This window comes from Nomascus leucogenys, chromosome 12 (assembly GCF_006542625.1).
Source record: "Nomascus leucogenys isolate Asia chromosome 12, Asia_NLE_v1, whole genome shotgun sequence".
Lineage (NCBI taxonomy): Eukaryota > Metazoa > Chordata > Mammalia > Primates > Hylobatidae > Nomascus > Nomascus leucogenys.
The window spans coordinates 103694453-103717826 of NC_044392.1; the positions used below are offsets into that span (position 1 = coordinate 103694453).

Below are 23374 nucleotides of genomic sequence, written 5' to 3' on the forward strand. Positions count from 1 at the left end.
TGTTTGCTAAGCCTTATCTGGTTATATTGAGTGGTCTTAGTTTGTTCTCTTCTGAAAAACAATGATAGAACCTCCTTACCTGCATTCTGACCACAAGCATTTTTTAAAAGCATTGCTTGGAAAAATTCTAAAATAGGATATATTATGATACTAGATGAAGTCTTCCTAGGATGTAATGGATATAATGAAAATTAACTCAGTTTTCTTCTTGTTCTTTGGTTATGTGAATTCTTTTTTCATAAGCCTATCAAAAAGTATGAAAAAAAAGAGAAAAAAGATACTGAATTTAAGCTCCCGAGTTAGGAATGAATTGATGTGTGTTTATTTGAAAAATTCAATCTAGACAACACGTTTAAAGTATGTGTTACTTCAAAGTAAGCAGGTAGCTGTTCAATGTCTGTTTTCCAGCATCGCTTTTCCAGTGTGTACCTTTTCCAGATTCATATGTTTACATATGCCCATACACAATTTTTTCTAGATATTAAAATATGGTAAATAAAAATTAAAATTAAGAGTTAAACATAATTATTCGGGTTAAGCATTACTGGCCAGTGTTTTCTTTTTGAATTTTTAGTATCTGTCTTTTCTGACTTAGTTTGTTTGCTAGTGAAGTGGGATAATTAGTACGTTCATTTGGCCAGGTCTGTGCAATGTTGATTTTTAAGAAGTGGCCAGAATTTAACACAGGTTTCCTTTTTCTCCATATCATCCCCATCTCCATCTGTATTTCCTCCACCCAGACAGACATGGTTCCAGTTACAGAGAAACTGAGAATTACCAAATTCTTTTTGGTGTTAAAAAAATGCGAAATCCTTTTAGTCAAAATCCTAATATAATGGTGTAGGTGCTTCATTAGTTTATAAATTAATCTATTTCTTTTTAAAATTAGAATTAACAATCACACCAAGTCACTATTACAGGGGCCAAAAGGAACATAAACATGCAGATACATTAAAAAGATACTTTCACTAGGTAGCAAAATTAAAGGAAATTCCTGAAAGCAGTTTGCTTTTAAGAATACTCTGGCCTTTTTGTTTTTCTTACATGAGACACCTTAGGGATGGCTTAAGTCTGCAGAAATAGAAAGATCATCAAAAACAATTTATTGACATTTGGTGGTGGTGGTGGTGGTGGCGGTGGTGGTGCAGACCAAAAAGAGAATCACGTGCACATTCTTTCCCAAAGGAGTATAGCTATTGTATATAAACTGAGTAGCTTAGCAGTTAAAATTCTATTAAAGGCTAAAAGGAGCTACTGAAAAATGTTAAAAAAAATGAAGATATCACTGTTGAAATTTAATATTCCAGAGAAAATAATTGAACTGAGGTTCAGCTATTAATTCAATTATTTTTTATACCACATTCTTGATATTTTCTTTGGATATTTTAAGGAGTAAGAATGAGTTTTATTTTCCTCATCATATATAGCTAAAGATAATAACATAGAAAATCATCACAATGCACTATTTCCTTAGCTTCTAAATTCTGCAGGTCTTTAAATATTTCAAAATAATACAGAAAATGGCTGGTGTGATTTAGTGAAAAATCAGAAATTGTATTTGATAAGACATGCAATAATGCTGAGTAGAAGTCTTGCTGAACAGATGCTATGCCCAAAGATGAGTGTGGGTATTTGTGGATTTAACATTCATAATTTTGACTGCTATGAATGATCACAAGCGTCTATTTGATCAAGTAATTTATAATTTTGCTGAGACATAAATGTGCATGCATACGTATGCCTCTTTATATCTATATATGTCTGCACATTTGTATGAGTAAGTGCATGCATGTGTGTTCTTATGTATATATGTGTGTATAAACGTCTGTGCACGGTAGTCACATAAGTGAGTTAAATAAGCTTAGACGGTACAGCAACTTTGCTAAGTGATGGGTGTACAGTATGCCTGTGAGATTACACTTATTATTACGATTATATGAGAGTGGTATTAGAATTTGGCAATTTGCAAAGGTCTCAGGGCACATTCCTTAAGAATACAAGGATCTCTTTTGCTAAGTAATTGGCACATGGTTCATAAAGGACATTACCACAGATTCAAAAAATCTGCAGTAAAAATTGTTAAAAACAATCTTCCCCAAAGTTTTTCCAGTGAAATTATTGTTATATTATTCATTTTCATCATATCTTTTGGAAAAAATAGGTATTACAAAATATGCCAAGCTTGGATCTAAATGATAGTGATTTAATAGGCTTCAATCTGAAGGTGGTAATATAATGCCCAAGTTATTTTTAAACCAGAATTCCATTATAACGAAATTCCACATGAGTACTAAATTATTATTTTGGTAAATTTAGTCACTGTCTATAAGAATTTATTTGGATTTATAGGCTGAAAGCTTTTTTTCATAATTAGAAAGGTAAGTGAATCTTTCTTGAGGGACAGGTAGCCAATAATAAATGCAGCAGAATCAATAGAAATTATAGGCATGAGTTGTCCTGAGGTGCAGCATAAATCTTGCTTTGCCTTCAGCAGAAAAAACTGCATTAAATAAGCCAATAAGCCTTGGCACTAGGGTGAATAAATGCATACCAAATGTCGGTACTATCTGATACTGAGTCATTTGCATATATCCAGAAAGAAAGGACATTAGACATTTAAAAATAGTTTAGGTGCAAATATTGCTTTCTAAATTTCTCTAACTCAAAATCTGGTAGGATGAATATCAACTAACTAATTTCAATCAACTTTAGTAAAACATAGTGAGGCTAATTTCTTCCACGCAAAATTCTATGATAAGATAATTTATTACATATATTTCTACTATTTTAGCCTTCCCTCACCTGAAATTATAATTAATTTATATTAATGCCTAATTCAATAAGCCAATAAGCAGTGGATGCTATGGTATGCTGTTATGGTGGTAGAAATTAAAAAATGAACAAGAGAAAATTATCAACTTATCCATTATAGAAGAGACTACACTATTCATATTAGCAGCTGGCCACTTGCAGACATGGGGATAGCAAAGGCCAATGATTTTCTCCCCAGCCCTGCTTGTGTCTAGGGCTGCAGTAGCCTGGATGATTAATGAGTTATTTTCTCGGGTCCATAACCTTAAGCCTTTCATTGCTACCAAAAATAATTCTTGGTGATACTGAGTGCTCAGGAAATGCAAGTGGATCTGAAAAAGCACAAGATAATTACTAGCATTCATTAAGCTCAGCTAACTAAGAAAGCACTAGCCTGTAGCACACAGGGCATGATTGGGGTCACGATATGTTTTGGATTAGTTAATATATTCTACTTGTGCATTCTTTTCTCCATCCTATAATGTCTACTTCTCTAGATTATTTTGAAGACGACGTGAGGTAATAATGCGTATGGAAGAGCTTTTTAACCTATGAGTCATGTTCTATGAAAATGTTAGGTTTTACAAACATTTGAGAAAGCATCATCACAGAGTAGAAAGAGTATGTATGTGGGCCCCAGGCAGAAGCAGATTTAAATTCTACCTACTACTATGTGAAGGGCAGGAGTTACGACAGTGAAACAGTGACAATACAGGTGAGTTCTTTTGTGTGACACATGAGCCTCAGTTTCCTCATCTATACAATGGAGATAAATATGTCCTTTGAGGGTTTTATGAGTTGCAAGACAAAATATAGTTAAAGTACCTCATAGCACCAGGTACGTAGTAGATTCTCAATAAATCCTTGTCTTTATTTTTCTCCCAGTGGAAATATCTATCCATTCTACCATTAATTTTGATATTAAAAATGGTAGTTTGAACTGGCATTTTACAATTTGTATTTCTCTATGACAACATAAAATTTCAAGACGATAGCTAAGCTTAATTACAAATAAAACACATCCAAAGAAGCACATGGAACCATTAATAACATCATAGAAAGTTGCCTTATATGCTTTTTGGAAAGGCAGTAAATAAATGATAAATGAATAAATGAATGACTGAATGAATAAAAAATCAATAGACAATACTAATAATTCTATAATTTAATAAAAGATTTATATGTTCTAAATGTTCTGGTTCCTAAGTATTACTAAATTTTCTGGGAAATTAGCGTAAACATCTAAATAAATGAATATGTTAAGGAAATTAAATTTATTAAACTAATTTGGTTATATTTGTTGGCATTTTCTTAATATCTTAAAGAGTTCTATAAAATTATAGAAGATGTAATTTACTCTTTATAGTATAGAAAGCCTATATTTAGCTTATAATACATGAAAAATGTACCATACTTGATCTGACAGGTAATAAATATGAAAAAACGAAAAATATTTAAAATACATTGGAAAATCTTAAAGAACATTCCCTTTTTGTTCATATAAATATTCACTACGTAAATAGTTTATCAAGTGCAGAGTTCTTCAGGCTTCATTCACAAATAATTATATCCTTTAATTAGTTTATTACAAATTTGTTTAAAGACAGCCTTGGTGCAGGACAAGAAATATAAAAAAGTGTCCTCTTTGTCCTAGCTGCAAGAGGCAAGCCTTGGCAAACAGAGAGGGTGGGGACACATGTTTCCTTCGGAGAGCAGCACCTGCACAAATGGATACTACAACTCCACTTCCAGTGCTTAAATTCTAACAGGTGAAAACATTAGATTCCTTAGGAAACTTCCTTCATTCTTTCTAGGACACCCCAGAGTCATTTCCACAGCATCTAACTAGAGATAGCCAGTATTATCATTCAATAATTTTATGAATAAAAGAGACAGCTCCATAATTTCCACAGGAGAAGAAACATTTATGTCAATTTTATTTACTGAAAATGTTTGTTTATAAATTGGTCTTACCCTATAATTTAGTGGAGTTCTTATGGCTAATGGGTATTTAGGGGCTGCAAAGAAGTCTTAAGGACCTGAGACGGTAATTTTTACCATCTTAAGTAGAAAGATAAACATGTTATAACAGATTTTTATGCATTTCTAAATCAAAGTTAAGTAATTTTTGCCTATCTCCTCTCCTGGGTAGAAGGGTTCAGGGAAATTAAACCTCAATCATGGGACCTGTTAGCAATGGTCAGTGGAGCCCAGGAGGAATAATTGGAGAGATTGCATTTTAAAGAGAGTTTGACTCCAGAGTGTGGCAGAAAAACCTAACAAATTTTCAAATGAAAGCTCTGTACGAGAGACGTATCAGGGTACAAAACTGAAGGGACAGAGGCTTAGACTGGAATTCGTGGGAGGAAGCAGAACCCAGAGCTATTATTGCAGCTGATTAACTATCCAGTGCCTGATAAGGTTCCTGCTTTGGTGACAGGGTGGGAAAGCTGTCCCAGATGCCTAAATGCTTAAAGTTTATAGGACTTAAAGTGGTAAGTTTTGGATCATAAAATCTTTTGGAGTAATGCATTACTTGCCCTGCCTATGTATCTTTTTCCTCCCTTGCCTTCTCTATTTTTCTTCTTTTTTTTGGTGCAGATAATAAAATATTGATGATAATTTATTTTGAGGTGGAATCTTTCAATACTTGAATGATTCTTGATTTGCAATTAATGTAGCTTCCAAAGAGAATTCGTTTTGGTCATCTCTGTTCAATTGAGGATTATTGAAAGTCCCCAAATGTAACTCTGTATTATTTCTCCTTAGAGCTCGCAGTAATAGTGAGTCCATTCTCTAGGGTACCCCAAATGACATCAGAAAATTAATATGCTAATACAGTGATACCTAATTTATATCTGGAGAGTAATTTAGATGTTAGGAAACACTGTTTCAAGTGTATTGGCATTTTCAGATACTGTATATATCTATATTGTCATACAGATTGATAAGTAAATATGGCCAAAAATTCAGCAAAATAGGGGCATCTTCATATAACTTCAGGGGGGTTCAGGCAATAGCTTCCATCATGCCAAGATCTCTTTAATTTGTTCACTGAATTTTGAAATTCCATTTTTTTAGTTTAAGGGTTTGATATGGTTTGGCTGTATTCCCATCCAACTATCACTTTGAATTGTAATAATCCATATGTGTCAAGGGTGGGGCCAGGTGGAGACAATTCAGTCATGGGGGCAGTTTCCTCCATACTGTTCTCGTGGTAGTGAATAAGTCTCACGAGATCTGATGGTTTTATAAATGGGAGTTCCCCTGCACAAGCAATCTTGCCTGCTGCCATGTAAGATGGGACTTTGCTCCTCCTTCACCTTCCACCATGATAGTGAGGCCTCCCCAGCCATGTGGAACTGTAAGTCAATTAAACCTGTTTCCTTTATAAATTACCCAGTCTTGGGTATGTCTTTATTAGCAGTGTGAGAGCAGACTAATACAAGGTTTTATTTCTATTTAATTAGCAAGCCCTATAAGAAAGGTGCCTATTTAAAGTTGTGATATCTCATCTATTCCTTAAGGCAGTTAAGTTTCAAGGTCTTTTTGAAAACTGGTTTTGTTAGGGAAGGGGATGAGAGTCTGGGGCATCTGAGAGGACATGAAGAACAGGTTCCATTAAAGTAGGAACTCAAATAAAAATAGTCATGCTGATGGTGTATTGGAGCCAATTTGTACTGGCTCACGAGAGTCAACTGCACGTGAATCTTCCCAATTCTAAGTTCAGTGACATTAAGTTGGTACCTTGAAATTAGCCATAGGGAGAGTATTTATATTGCTGACATTGGCAGATACCACAAATCAAGGCCTTGTCTTTCTCCTTGGAGAGAAAGTTACCAGCACTCCACTGGTCCTGCAGTACAGACCGGGCACAGCAAAAACAACATTCAAAAGTTTTCAATTTAGTGTTGTTTTTTTTTAAGTTATGGTGAGTGATAAAAAAGCTGTGGCTATAAACGTCTTCTTGATTTTGTTATTCTACTCACAGTATGAACCAAACTGTCCACAGTATGGGAATGTTGTTAAAAAACTAGATTAACAATAAAACAGGAATTCGAGGTCTTATGACCCTCATTTTGATGGGGTTAGTCATAATGTTCATTCATTTTATTAAGAGGGAAGAAGTGTTTAGAAGTTACCGTCATTCTATTATCCCTACTTTGCACTGCTTTTTCATAAAAACTTACTAGGCTAATGACTATATAAATATATAGGCATAATGACATACTGTGAAAATGACTCATTGGTTTCCACTAAAATGTAACTAAGACAGAAGGCATTAATCGATCTAAATGTAAAATGTGCATTCTCAGTTTTGGCTGAATTAAACAAACAGAAATTTCCCTTTAACAATGGAAATGTTTCCTCTTTCAGTATATTCCCTTTCAGTGTTCCTACATTTTCATCTAATACCAAGCAAACTTGCTACTTTTCCACTAACTTAGTTTCCTAAGCCACAAACTTGTTTCTCATATTTTTCTTCTGTGTTATAGTTCCTGCAAAAAAATGGGCTGAAGAAGCACTTATAAGTACCAGCTACTTAATTCTAATTTAGGAATCTATGTCTTTTCCAAAATAATCAATTGAAATACAATAATAATTTTGAGCTCTGTTCTCAGAATGCATCACCAGGACGATAGGACTATCTCCAAAAAAGTAAAAAACATATATATAAACACAAAATAAAGAAAAACAAAGGAGGAAAAAAGGAAATGAATAATAAGAAAAATGAACCTTGAAGCAACACAAAAAGCCATGTACCTGCTCAATCCAAAAAGCAAAGCTCAATCCAAAAAGCAGGAACCTGATAATCAGTCCAGCTACAAATACTCATTTAGTGGCTAAGAGTTCAGGCTCTACATTATTTGCCCTTGTGCTTTTTGGACTCATAGGAGCCTATAGTAAGCAGGGTTGTATGTACAGACTAAACACATTAAGTGAACAAACGACATTAATTGGCTTTGGTATGCTGACACATGTAGGGCAGTCCATACTTACTTTCTGAAGAGGTAGTTCTTGATGATCAAATTTAGACTTAGTCTGCAAGTTTAAAGTCATGCTTCTGCCTGCATGCATTGCTGAAATACCTCCATAGGGCAGCATGCCAAGGTTAACTGTATTGTGTTTGTAAGCAGCATTCTGAGTAGAGGAAATAATCATGTGACAGGGTGTGAACACATGCTCAACAAACTGATAAATTACATGAACATGTTTAAATTTATAACATTTAACTTTAGGCAGGCAAACAGTAACTTTTTTAAAAAACATGCACTTGATCAGACAGAAGCATACAGTAAACAGTGTTAGTTATGCACATAATGAGTACCATCCAAAACTACAGAAAAGACAAAAAGCAAAGAAGATACATTCTGTTTTACATCTGCTGCTAACTCAACGTCATAAATTCTGTCTCTTATACATCGTGGTAGTAGTGACTTTGGACAAGTATTATTCGTCTGTGGTAGTCTGTTCATTTAAAAATTCGAACAGTGAGCTCTTCAATTTTACCAGCTGCAGATCTTTGTTCTCTTTCACATTGTGAGATCATCACTTGTGAAAGAGAAATATTAGTTTCTAATTCTGTCTTAAGCTAATGCATTGCAATGTTAAAGCCAAAATCAGTCTCCTTCATTGCTCAGTCTGTAGGCATAATTGCAGCAACTCAGAAAAACAGCTGGTCAAAATGTCATCTGAGCTTACCATAGGCTTGATTGAACTTACTTATTAATTCAGCTAAACCAATCAAATACATTTTATGTGGATCCAAATATTCTATTTTTTGTTTCTTAAAAATTATATTTTAAACTAAAGAAATTTCATAGTAATATTAAAGCAGTCATAATTTATTGATTTATTAATGCTAATTATCTAATATATACAAATACCTATAGAACACTCTGGTGGTATTTGCGTTTAAGTGACTGATAATTTTTTTCCTATAAAACTTTATTTAAAAATTAAATGTAAAATTTTAGATACCCTGTTATCACCTTGTTTCCACCAGTACAATCTCCTCCTTCAATCTACAATGGAAATGTAATCATTGACAGCATTTGGCCCCTTTAAGTAATTCTCTCATTTTGGAAAAAAAAATCACAGAAGTTAACTTAGCACACTTTTTCTAAGCCAAATATTACTGAACATTGACAGCAGGCAGCTATTCTATTCTCAGGGCAATATTATCAAAGTAATGATTTTTAGCATCAAAGTTTCATTGAGTGAAGCTGAAGGATTATTATACTCCTGATGGTGTGCTTGTCTACCAATCATATTTGTTATGGATTCATTATTATTTCATATAGAGATTTTCCATTGCCGCCATGCCAAAATTGAAAAAGACACTGAGCATCTCAATCTAGCGCTTGGAAAATTCCTTAAGGTTTAAAATTCCTCCAGTCTAGTGCTCTCTCAGCTTCCGCAGAACAGAAGCAGTCTCAGACATATGGGTTCATGTTTTAAATTCCCTGTCATAGTGTGGCTCTGCAGTGAAAACATGGGCCTTGTGGTTAAACTAAAAGAAAAAACAAGCATCTTTTATCTAGGGTAGTTCTTGGAGCCGCCTCTTCAAGGTCAACACTTAGATTTTTCACCAACATTATGTTGAACTGTTAAGCTTATCCAATGTCTAAGTCTCTAGGCAATTGCCTTTTATGTGGAATGGACAGAGATCTTGTAATTTCTTGTGTAACTATTTGATTTTCAGGGTTCAAATGACTCAATTAAATTTCACTGGGAAAGAAGCACATTATTTATCTGGTGCAGTCTGCCTTTGGACAGATTGTTAAGTAGCACAGCTATGTCGAAACTGGTTTTACATAATAAGTCTGTGCTTCGGTACCTTGAATTCATCTGGTTGAGTAGCTGGGAAGTTTTATGAGAGATATAGCCTGAATAGCTCAGTAACTCAGCTGAAAGACAGAAAGAAATGTGACTTGGAGAAAACAAAAGAAAGAGCTTCTAGGATCTGATGACTCAAAGCAATACTCTAAGGTAAGTTAATTTCTTGGAATTAAATGAGAATCTATTGAATGTACATTGAAATTGCTTTGAAAAGTGAAAGACACCTAGGGAACTGTACACAAACAGAGGTTATATGAAGATCAACTAAGAAGCCAAGTGTCATCATAGCAATGAAAAATACATGTTTGCTTTTTGTTATCTGGGATAGGCAGGGCCTCCAAACTTTTGCTGATTCAAATCTCTCTCTCCTAACCCTATATTCCTGCTTAAAATTCTTGCTTCATCTAGAGGAGTCGCCTACTTTTCAGTGGCTGGGGTCAAAGGAGAGGAATCATTGATCTGGGACACCAGTAACTAAGTGATGGAACCAAATGCTTAGAATTTTATCTTTTCCTTTTCATTAGTTGTTTTCACTCATTCCTCTGTTGCCTCAAATTACTAGTCATTGTACATATGCTCCAAAAAGCTTCTTATAACCTTTCTTGACTAGTTCATCTTACCCTGTTACGTATGGTCGTGTCTACACGAGGCCAGAGTTCCCAAACTGTACTGTATTATTTGGCCCCAAATATTTTCGCCCTCCAAGTTATCTGTCTACATGGAGGGTATACTTGAGGTAAGGCATGGTGACAACCGACCAGGTGTCTCCCACTGACAGCCAGTCATGAGGCTTTGATGAGGCTCCCTTCAATGGGACTGAGCAAACCTATTTGAAACAGACATTCTGATGAAATACTTTGCAAGGCAGAACCAATTTCCACATTGAGAAACTAACACCCACACCCACATTTATTAGTTCACTCTTTCCCTAAAAAAAATTGTTTTCTTGTCATGTAGACACGACCTACAAGCAATGTAATTATTTGAAAAGAGTAAACCTGTAAACATAAAATTCAGTATTAAAGAAATACATAATAAATGCAGTGACCTGTGCTTTTAGCAGGACACCAAACAAAATAATAAAACGATTGAGTGAGACAATGCGATACTATATTACTACCCAGATCCCCAATTTACACTGAGCATTCAGCCCTAGAAAATGAGAACAAAAAGACCCATCTTCACAAAAAGGATCTTTAAGATTCTAATGTCAATGCAGAGCACATTAAGCCCTCTAAACTAAAAGCCATAAAGTACACTGAATGACGATGGTCAATTGAAGATAGTTCTAGAAAATGAGTACCAGGTTTCTCTTAGAGAGATTTGAACAGGCAACAAAATGTAATTCTAGGCATCATATGATTTTTTTCTGTCCCTGATCCCTGTGTATTACACACTTCATTGTGGACTCAAATTTTTTTTTTTCTAAGACGGAGTCTCACTTTGTCACCCAGGTTGGAGGGCAGTGGTGTGATCTCGGCTCACTGCAACCTCCACCTCCTGGGTTCAAGCAATTTTCCTGCCTCAGCCTCCCCAGTAGCTGGGATTACAGGCGTGCGCCACCATGCCCGGCCAATTTTTTTTTGTATTTTAAGTAGAGATGGGGTTTTACCATGTCGGCCAGGCTGGTCTCGAGTTCCTGACCGCCCGCCTCGGCCTCCCAAAGTGCTGGGATTACAGGCATGAACCACCATGCCTCGCCTATCGTGACTCAATTTTTAACTGAACTAGAATTAATTTTCTTTTTTGCTGCAATATACATACTAATTTTTCGTTTGTGTCTTCATAAAGACATCAACTATTTTTGTTGTCTGTAGTATAATTTGAATTTAAACATTTCTTTCTATATAAAAACCAACATTCTACATGGCAGGATTTTTATTAAATAAAATAATGTGTAGGAGGGCATTTAATCCCTGCTTATTTTTCTGTTTCTTGCTGGGAAAATTATTGCTCATTAGAAATAATAACTAGTAGTCCCATAGCAGTAACTATGTGCAAATTTTGTAAACAAATTAGGCCTGACTTTAATATGTGAATCCATTCAGAAATGGGGGAAATATCCACTTTTTATAGGTTCAATAAAAATCATACTCTTTAGGTCACTAGAGAACAGTTTTGTGTCCTAGGAGAGGCATTTTGCCTTAATGGCTAGAAAGCAGTTGAAGCACCGTCCCCTCTAATGGAGTCGAATTCTTTCTTAACAATATTTGGGTTCGATTTGATGAATAATTCACCTGCAGGTTATGAACTCTCAAAGAGCATTTAGCCACATCCATGAAAAACTATTATGATCCATTTTCCCCACAATGTAAAGATAAATAAAATACTGATCATCTAATTCATTCATGTAGTTCATGCTTCACTACATGTGCTTAGAAATGCCAACAAAGTAACACTAAAGGCAGGAGGGATATTCTTACAGAGAAACGCCAGACATACCCTGTCTAACCGTCTAGCTTCTATATGTCTAAGCAGCTGTTGTCTCCAGTCTGCAGGCATTTTACCACAGCTCTCCTCTCCCTTCACAGGAGTAGGCCTCGTCTTTAAATCACTGTTATCTGATGGCTTGTCACCATAGTTACCCAAGTTATAGTCAGATGGTATTTTTTCCAAAAGAGCTGCCATAGTAGGCCTAGCTGAAACTGGCCTGGTTTGGGAGGCACCGTAACTCTCTGTACTGTAGCTTCTTGCAGACAATGGCCTCCTTTGGGTAAGGTTTTTAACCGGAAAACTGCCCGCCTGAGCTTTCACTTCTTGATATGAAGGGTGTTCGTCTTCATACCTGCCATTCCTTTTCAGGAACTGGGACTCAGTCACTGTAACGCTGCTTTGGCGATCCAGCCCTCCCCTATATGGGGGTCTGCCGTACCTATCAGTTGGGGGCAGCTCGTGAGGCTCATTGACCCTTCTGAACATGGCCATTTCTGTGGCGCTCACCAGGGAGTCGGCCCTTCTCAGGAAGCCTGCCCTGGCCCCTTGGCTTGCGAACTGGGCATTCACCACAGCATCGTCATTCACAGATGGCTGAGAAAACGAAAACATTTGCTCCACGGGTGGGTATCCTCGGTAAGCTCTGGGACTGATCAAATCCTTGGCGATGTTTTTGCTGGCCTGTTGCACGTACTCGGGATTGTGTTGAAAAGGGGGTGGTATCCTCTTTTCGGCTTTCACTTCCACTGATCCTTGAGGATTGAAGCTTTGGTCAAACTGATAGACTTTTTTTGTCATAGAAGCTTTTTGCTGTTGTGGCCCTTTACTACTTCCGTAGGTGAGCATCTCGTCATCCAGCATCGGGACTGACTGGCTTCGAGACATACTGGACATACCATGCTCTGGCCCCAGCATCTTATCTGGTCGTTCGTGGCTTCCTAAGTGATCACTCCCAGAAGCATAGTTTTCTAATGGTATGTTATACACCTTATATGTACCAATGTCAATCTCATCGATACTCTGTGACTTTTTGAATTTATTAGACTTGATATCTTTCATTAGGGGGGAAAGCCTCTCTGTGCTTTTGCTAATTGAAATAACACCTTTAGAAGATTCCGGGCGGCAGTGGATTTGAGAAAAGACGTTACTAAGACTCGTGTTGGGATTGGAATCATGGTACTCCCATGGTACGCCTGGAGAAAAAGGACTAGGTATTTCAGTAGATTCCTTTATATGTTCTTTCCTTTCAGGCAACGGGCTGGTAGTGGGGGTTGTCTCTAATTTGGAAGGAAAAGCGGTCCTGTCTTCAAACGGACTAGGGGTTCTGGTCCAATTCTGCCAAGGATTGGAAGGAGGCACTTCTGTTTCTGGTGTGTGTCTGTGTGTAGACTGCTCGAGTTCCAGGGGAACACCAACAATCCTGTCTTGCCTGATCAAAGGCCTGCGTCCATGCGAGGATGTGCTTCTAGATTTCGAACTTAACAGAGGATTACTGTTGGCATTCTCGGCTGTGGTTTCCTCAGCAACAAACCCTGTGTTGTCATAATGCGAGCCATCAGTCCAGTTGTCAGTGAAAGTATCACTCATGGGCAGCCGGTCAGGACGCTGTGGTATATTGCCTGGGGGAACAGCCTCCCGCTGGCTGAGTAATGGCTTTGCATCAAGAGGCTGTGGGAAAGATGGTGCAATCCTGTGAACACAATGGGAAGGAGAAATTGAAAAGGATGAAGTTGGGTCTTTGGCAGAAAGAGAACAAGCAGCAAAGAAGGCCATCATCCTTTGTTTAACCGATCAATAATCCTCACCTGACTCATGATTAAGATAGCATTATTATTTCATATTTTAAAAATCCATCCCTTTACCCTGCTTTAACTTCTATTTTTTCGTAGTGATAATCACCTTCTAATATACTATATAATTTACTTATCTATTACGGGTATTGTATCTTGTATCGTGTCCTCTGCTAGAATGTAAACTCACAATGGTAGAGATCTTTTTCTCTGCAGGCCTAGAATAATGCCTGGCACATAGTAGGTATTAAATACACGTTTGTGGAAGGAATCAATGAAGGAAATATGTAGTTCTTAAGTAATGGTCTTGAAACCTGACTGATAATTAGAATCATGATTCCCAATACCCATTCCTGGAGAGTCTGATTTGGTACATTTCAAACTATTGGCTGAGAGTACCTTTCTTACAAATGCTTGGTGAATCTAATGAATCTACATTGTCTTCAGATAACTTTTATTGGAAGTTCAGGTTTTGAAGACACTAAATGCTATTGTATAGGGAGCATATTCAGGTATGTTCTGTAGAATGTAAATTACATTATGACTTTAGATCATTGACATGTTTGTACCACTGACTATGGTATTTCTAGCAGATACTGAAATAATGCAAATAATGAATTTACAAACTGAAAGAGTTAAGATTTTTATTATGAGCATCAATGAATAGGAAAAGTTACTCATGAGTTACTAAAGAAGACATTGCCAACAGTGGCAATATTGTCAGTAAAATATGAGTAAAAGTTATTGACTACCTATATCATGTAATAATTTTAATTTGCTATTTGTAGTGTAAAACATAGCAACAAGTTACAAAATGGAATTAGAACTGGGAAAACACTGCCTTATTGATTGACTTTACTGTGCTCTGTGTGTGGTTTTTGTTTTTTCATCTGTAAAATTAGAGTAATATAGAGGACGAGGCATTTTGGAAAGATTAAGTACTTTAAAATACATCCTGACTTTTCTAGGTGGTGATAAAATTATGATGACGATAGCAATGAAAATTTATTGAACACTTACTCTGGACCAGACACATAAGTGTTTTACTGGCATTTTATTTTAATTCCTAATGCCATTTTGCATGGTAAAACATCCATGTCTCATCAATAAGTATCAGTGGGCAAACACATTTTTTTTTATTTTTTAAATTTTTTGTTCTACCAGCTCATCCTGTTAACTCCTACCACGTCTTCCTTAACCAATGGCTTCTCCCTGTAAGGGGATTCATCTGTTCTGGGCAGTCCCAGGCAAACAACATTTGCTTACCTGCCCCCTCTGTCTTCTATGCCACTTGTGTGCCGAATACAATTCCAAAATTAAGAAGATTCCATTTTTTAAAAAGTTGCTGAAAACAAACGTTTGGGGACAAAAGGAGGGAATTCTAAACACACCTGTTACCCCACAGAGAATTATGTACTGCATCTTTAGCTGTTGTCTGCAAGGACCCCACTTTAACCCGCGTATTAGAGGATCCTGAGGAAGCCTGGGAAGGCGAGTAGTCTGAGTAAGTGCCTGAGGAAACACTGTTATTCAGACAGTGAGTTTTGTCAACTTCAGACTCATCAGTTGATTCTGAAATTTAAAGGGGAAAATGTTATAATGCTATGACACTGACAATTACACGGAAAAGCAAGTATGAAAAATGGAAACCATACCGATTAAGGTTAGAAATGCATATTTGTAAAACATTTGTATAGAATATGGTGTATCATCTACAACTGGCGATTCATCATGCACATGCATTTGTAGCATATTTTCCACACTGGGTTCACAATGTTACCTTTTTTGTCCTTCCCTAGCAGAACAAGTTTGGGTGGGTACAGAGGGGTCTCAGCTAATGAAGGGTGAAGTTCCCCAATCCTCATTTCATTAGCTGGATGAACAAAAGAATCCTGAGAGATATAATAATACAGGACAAGGAAAGTAAACATTTCAACAATGGTTAACCAAAGTGGCAGTATCTTTATTTGCCTCAGATTCAAAAATGTGATTCTAGAATTCAGTTCACTGTGGGGCACTGGGAGAAAGAAACCATATGTATCTCTGAGTTAAGCATTAAAATTTTTTTTCTAATGTGAGTCCATTTATTCATCAATTTTTTTTGCATGTTGTTTATATGCCTGGCACTGTGCCATGAACTGTGGAGGTTCTAAAGAAAGACAAAATGTGGCTGGTGCCCTCTGGGAGTTTATAATCTAGTTGGAGAGATGAGATACAATTCATTAGAACACCAGACTGAATTATGATAAGCCATATATGAGCAGTATGATTCACACAAATATGATATATACACATGTAATTCTTCTAAGTGGTGAACTCTAAGAGTTTTAAGAGGAAAGTATATCACTGACCAATTAATTTTTTTTTTTTTTTTTTTTGTGCATCCCTAGCCACATTAATTCACTGTCGGGTCCTATAAACCCTGCTCCTCCCGCCGCTTTCCTCCTAACTTTCTACTGTATCCCAGTGATCATCTCCTTAATTTCTCAGGTTCTATCATGTGTTCTTCCAGAGGTTCCTGGTTTTCTCACACTTAATCTAGCATGCTAAATCTTCATTCTACATCCCTTCTTTGAGTGTAACGAGCAACATTGATACATGACTATAACTTCATAACAACAAATAAACATGCAGAAAACCCATGAATTTTAAACTTCCACAATTCTAATTACTATTCTCAGTAAACCAGGCAGTGTGGAGAGCATTAGGAGAGGGTAAAATACCAAATTCTCACTTTCTTCTAGATATAAAAATGCCTTATCTATCCCCATAAGTAGTGATATATATTTACGCACAGCAGCTATCATTATGTCTTCTTTTCCCTTAAGATTAATTTTAATTCAAATAAGGATTTTTCAGCTTTTTAATTCATTAGTATCTTGTGAGTTTGGAGCACTAATGTAAAATATTTAGAAATATTTTGTTAAATCAAAGAAAAAAATACACTTGAGGACAAAAATATTGTAAATTTTAAAAGTCCTGTCTTAAAACTAATCAGTTGGTATAATGAACAGGCAGAAACCCTTACTATAAATTTTATATATTGCCAAGGACCCCCATAGCGACATGCTCAGGTCTTTGGTTATTGCAGAGAAGCACCTCTTGGTTTAAGTTCTATCTTTTGGGTTAGGTTTGTATGGAAATATTTGCCTGAAAAACCTGGGTATATCTGTTACTTGTTAATTTTTTAAATAGAATATTTCAATAAAAGAAAAGGGAAAGATCATTTAGTCCAACATTTTTGTTTTCTAGAGGCGGGTTCTGAGACTCAGCTTAGGCCTAGGTTACACAGATGATTAGACGAAGATCTGGCACTGCAGCAGGATTCTCTTGGGCTCCATTCCAGTGAACTTTCCTTACCTTGTGCTGCCTTCTGGTGAGCTCAGCTGTGAGCACACAAGGAACTTAAGATGAGGTATCAGATTGCAAAGAGGAACAGGAAAAGGAGTAGAATGGAAAATTCAGTAGTTGAAGAGGCTATATTTGCTACTCAAAGGTGTTGTATGTGATACTGTGTATGCCATATTGCCTATCCTAAGAAAAGCTCATTTTTCACATGGGCTTCACAGAGGAAAGATAATTACTCAACAAAAGAAATTAATCGCTTTGTTTTTTATACATTCTTTTATAGAGGCCATATTTTCTTTGAATGATTTTGAAAATTATTTCAGACGGTACATATTCTTCATTTTGATTGATTTTGAAAGTTCAAAGATTTAGCATAAGAAATGTATGACAGTTTTAAGGTGACAGAATGGAAGATAAAAGCCTTTATATACCTTTGGAGAAATTTATAAGAAGATATGAGTTTGAGAAACAGTACCATGAAAGGCATACAATATGCTGACTTGCCAAAAATTTGTTACAAGGTGTCATATTTTCATCCTATTTCTATTTTTATATTTTATTAATCAGGTCACCTTGGGCAAGTCAGTGTACTTCTCTGGGCATTATCATCATTAAAATAAAGGTAATCAGTAATAGGAATTAGTGCCAATTCCTGTCTAGTACTAACATTCTATGAATCTAAAGGTAAGTTATTTGTTGAAATAATAATTTAAAAATATTCCTATGATACCTAATTACAAGAATGGGAATTTTGTTTTATTCAAAAGAAAAACAAAAATAGAATAGAAACACAAAAAGCAAACCAAATAGTTGTACAAGTACAGAATGTTAACATAATCATGGGTTTTGCTTTTTTTCCCTTATGTTCTACACATTCAGTACTCAGGTCATCTTGTTTGTATTGATTAGACTTTCACACTTGTATACCAAAATTATGACCAGAACTCTGCATGGTAGCTCTGGTTTGACTCAGGTTCAAGTTTCTAATCCTGTTCAAGAATTTCTATTGTGAATCAAAAACAGCCTTAGCGACCAGGAAGAGAGGATGATTATCAGCCAATTATGAACTTGTATTTCTTCTTAGAAGGACATTATTGAAACAAGAACGATGAATTTGCACTGATCCGAGTAGATTCTCTTACCCTTATGAACAAAGTGATGATGATGATGATGACAATGATGATAATGGCCATAAATTACATGGTACTGATTACATCTGCTGTGGTGCTACTAGGCTAAACACTCTATCTATATTATCCTTGTTAATTATTTAAAAGACAATCTTATTTTTTATCATTATGTGGTATTTATTTACTATCATCATTTTTTGTTCTGCAGATAAGGAAATGGAGGCTCAGTGAGGTAAAATCATAATTCTAAGTCACAAACCTAATAAGTGGTAAAGCCAGGATTTGAACTGGGATCTGTGCTACTCAAAGATCTGTGTGATACCAAGTATGCTGCATTGTCTATCCTGAGAACAGCTCATTTCTCACATGGGTTTCACAAAGTAAAGTTAACTATCCAACAAAGGAAATAAATCACTAATTTTGTTTCTATAAATTCTTTTATAGAGGCTAGAGGAATTGAGTTCCTTTTGGAAAAGTGGGCAAAGTTTTGGGGACTACTTCTAAGGGCAATGACAGAGGAAGTTTTTGGTAGAAAACAGAATTTAGTGGGGATTCCACTGTAAGTACATTGAACCATACTTTCTTTCTGGTGAGGAGACAGAAGTGGGAGGGAAAGAAAAGGTAAAATGGCCTTTTTCGCACAATTGCCCTTCCACTGTTCAAACTACATCTTGGCTTCCACTGCCATAAAGAAAAGAAGCCTCAGGAAGAAGTCAAAGGAAAGAAAGCAAGCTTATTTCTGAGCTTTTGAGAGTCTAGGCCTAGCATGAATAAAACTAATTTAAGGAAAATTTTGAGGGTAATTGACAATTCTCTGTTACTGGAAGAAAGATGTTCCTCTATCGAAAAAAATTGGGCTGAGTCTTCTAACAAAGGGAAAAATGCAGAACATTTTTGGATGGTGAACAGATATCTTGGTAGTTACTTGCAGAAGGATTAAAGGAGGATGGGGAAGGAATTGGCACATAATTCTCTTGAAAAAGAAGAGGGAATTATTTACTGTAGGCTTCCTCTGTGTCAATAACCGTGCTTGGAGCTGTCTATAAATAGGTGTTATTATATTTTCTGTTTTGTGTGTTTTTTTTAAGATAAAGAAACCAAGGATCAGAAAGGTTTTAGAGACTTGACTTGTCAAGGTCACAAGGTGGAGCCAAGATTTCAATTCATGTCTGCTAGATTTAAAAGCCCTACCCCTTGATTCTCAAACTGTACTCTGAGGCACCCATGGGTGTTGTTGCAATGAATAGGGACACTGTGAGTTATATTAAATGTTTGAGGGAAACAAAGCAATACTCGACATTAGACAGACACTGTGCAAACGGCTAGCTTGAGGTAGCTCTCAGTTACAGCATTAGATTGCACGTTCTTTTTGATGAAAATCCTTGGCCGGGTGCGGTGGCTCACACCTGTAATCCCAGCACTTTGGGAGGCCAAGGTGGGTGGATTATGATGTCAGGAGATAGAGACCATCCTGGCCAACATGGTGAAACCCCGTCTCTACTAAAAATACAAAAATTAGCTGGCTGTGCTGGCACATGCCTGTAATCCCAGCTACTCAGGAGGCTGAGGCAGGAGAATCACTTGAACCAGGGAGTTGGAAGTTGCAGTGAGCTGAGATCGCACCACTGCACTCCAGCCTGGCAACAGAGCGAGACTCCGTCTCAAAAAAAAAAGGAAAAAAAAAAAAAGAAAATCCTTGTGAAGCTGGGTTTTTGGTGGTTCCTGTGATAAAAAACCAAGTGGCATTTGAAAATCAATGATAAACAGAAATTAAAATTGTGGTGTCTATTACGATTCCTAGCTGTGAGAAGATAGGTAGTGTTTAACAGGTGCATGTATGACATTAATATTTTGGCTTTGATTTCTTAAGAATAAGGTAAAAATATTATTTTCTCTTTCAACTTATGTACATTGATTTTTGCAAATGACCACAAAGTAGGGCATAAATATTTACTAAGCTGTTCGGATATAACAACTTAAATGAAACTCCTAGGTATTTATTTTGGTCTAAGATCACCATAACATCACTGAGACGCTGTGGGCATTTATATGCCAAGAGTGTATTGAACACATAGGTGATGAAGCGTGGATAAGTATCAATTAATTATTAATTTAAAAAACTCAGAAATTGTCTTTGATTTCAATGAATATCTAATTGAATGGAGAGACAGACATGTTACCAGCATCATTATACTAGACTATATCAATCATTCATTTATTCAACAAATATTTATTTTGCTCCTACTCTATCCTAGGCACTGTGCTAGACTCAGGCAATACAAGGATGGACAAGAAAGCAAGCATCCCTGCCTTCATGAAACTCACAGTCTGAAGTCAATAAACAAAGTAATCATAACTGCTCATCATATTTAATGTGACAATGTGACATGATAGAGAATATCAGAGGGTCCAACTGATCAGGGTGATCAGGGAAGGCCTTCCTGCTGAGGTGACCTTTAAGCTGAAACTTGAAGGATGAGGAAGTGCTAGCCATATAAAGAGATTTGGGGAAAAGGCAAATGTAAACTGCACAAGGCATTATAAAGGAAAATCTCCCTGTCCTCCTTCTTCTTATGGGTCTGCCAGCCTTGTTCTTTGTCTGGCATAATTTATGTTAAAACTATTGGCATCTAGTTGGCAAAATGAAAGTGAGCAATAAATATTTACCTTTCCTTTTTCCCCTTAGTTGCATTTGTAATCTTTTTACCTTATTTATTTTTTCTGTTTTCCACTTCTGGTCCTGCCTACCTTTATTCTTTTTTGGGGGGTTTTGTATATTTAATCACATGAATAAATATATCATGAAGTGTATAATACCCTCTTCCATATCCTTGGCAGTGTGAACTAATAACAATGATCCAAAAAATGGCATACAAGTGCAAAACATATTATAAATGTTTAGTATGCACTGATCAGCTAAATGCTTGGTTATCTGCATTTATTAAATCTGGACATTGAAAAATAGAGTGTGACCCTTTAGTTTGGCTGCAGTTAATTTGAGACAGGAGGATAATACAGAAAGCAACAGTTCCTCTTTGCTCTAGGATGTTTAAAAGTTAGAGAAGATCTAGAATCTCAATTTTAGATAAAGTATTGAAATTATCAGTGAAATTTCTGTTCAAGAGGAAAAGACTAGTAGAAGAAAGCTAAGAAAGGGGTGGTGCAAATCACACAGACAAATTTAAAGCTGAAAGTTGAGCTTTAATCTTAGCCTTAGCAATAAGAAGTCACTGTAGTACTTTTAAGGAGGGCAAGGAAATGATTAGAATTCTGTGTTAGAAAGATCACTGACAAGGCAATGAGGAGGCTGGGGACAAGGGAAGCCAAAAAATGGGTATTTTTTTATAGTAATGCAGGACAGAGTTGACAGCTTGAGGAGGTAGAAATGATATACTTAGGTGAGAATGCACAGGCTTTGGTAATTATTTGGAAGAGACAGGAAGTGGAGAGAAAGAAGGAAAAAGAAATCAGGACATCTCTCAAATTTCTAGCTTGAGTGAAATGGAAGATAATGGTGCCAGTGAGATCAGGATCAGGAACATGAAAGCAAAAGCAAGTTTGTAAAGGAAACATTAAATCTAATTTTGGATTTGTTATGTTTGACCTGATTTTGAGACAGTTTTAAGATTTATTATTAAATTCATGACCACAGTCTCATCTATTCCATCCCTGCATGAAGACATTTTAGACTCTTATTTTATAGTAAAATTATCCAGTTTATAGATTTTCATGACCACCAGTTATTTTGATGTTAAACTGTGATTACAGGATATTTAAATATAAAACGTATATGTATGTATTTAGTGTGTATCTACTAAATGTTGGTTTCCTTCCCATTTATATTGCAGTGAGATCTTTGAGATAAAAGAACAGTCTGTTGCTTTACTATAATATGTGCATAATATTTTGGAAAGGAAAAAGTAAAATGATACTGATTTTATAAGCAAAAAACAATGAAAATGAATGCTAATTTTTTTTCCCTTAGAAATCTAGGGTAGGTTGGTACCTCTGCTGGCAGATGTGCACACTACGCTTATTTTTCCTCAAGATCTTCCCCTTGCTTGGAATGCCCTCTTCCCTTTTCCCCTTTAACCGAATCACCTTACCTTTAATATACAGTCTAAACTAAACTTGGAGCATTATATTCTCCATCACTCAACTAACCATGTGATCATATTTTAAATAATATGCTCTTTAATTGTTTCATGTGTCTTAAGTGTATCTGGGTCGGCTTTAAATTATTGGGGGATTATAGACACATTTTATATTTCTTTTCTCTCTCTCACAGTGTTTGGCACAGTGTTACATATGCAGTTGGTGTTTAATAAATGCAACAAAATGATGCTCTGAAACGCAGATTTGTAAAAGAGTTTTGCCACTCTAGATTTTGGAGAAGCAGTTATGTGAACTTACAGATGTACTCAGATCAATTATGTTTCTAATGAAGATAAAAATATGATAACCAAATTAGCTGAAGAGTTGATGAAATAGTAGAGGTGGCATAAGTGTAGTTGAATTCTTTTCAGACCACAAAATCAATAAGGATGGATTTCTAACTCATTCTAAAATATAGGAATTAAGCTTCACATGACTAGATTCCATAAATCTAAATTTCAAAGTTATATCCTCTTTTTATTGTTAATCAGTGTTTCCTAGAAAAGTTGTAACTCAAAGATAAAAACATTTTAAAAGTTGTGCTCTAGATCTAATTAGGAATTTTATGAGATTTGCAAAATAGAAAATCTTGGATTAGTCTTTCTTAATGATTAATACAATAAAGTTTGGGGTAGCCAAAATAATGTCACTAATATGATATAATGCACTCACTGGCCAGGCCTTGCTGGGTGACGAACTTATTCATTCTGTGTGTATTGGAACTTTTGGAGCTATGTTAATGATTTTAGGCCATGAGGGTATCATTCTTCTATGATTGATCAAATGCAACCCTCATAGTTTGAAAAAGTAGAGCGATCATTTCTATTTTAGGAAAAAAATGCACTTATCAAGGAAGATCTATTC

General features: G+C 35.9%; 1 protein-coding gene across 3 annotated transcripts in view; it reads right to left on the reverse strand.

The window, feature by feature from the left end:
• The window catches only part of LOC100590153 (leucine-rich repeat-containing protein 7), a 107207-nt gene that overhangs the window by 78096 nt on the left and 5737 nt on the right, over positions 1-23374 (reverse strand). For 2 of the 3 annotated variants that reach the window (XM_030823154.1, XM_030823156.1), the window contains exons 3-6: positions 15658-15769; positions 15269-15449; positions 12097-13777; positions 7813-7953 (exon numbers count right to left, since the gene is read on the reverse strand). In XM_030823154.1, coding sequence (XP_030679014.1) covers positions 7813-7953; positions 12097-13777; positions 15269-15449; positions 15658-15769 — 2115 coding nt within the window. The remainder of the gene's footprint in view (positions 1-7812; positions 7954-12096; positions 13778-15268; positions 15450-15657; positions 15770-23374) is intronic. The other variant, XM_030823155.1, reaches the window with a different exon arrangement.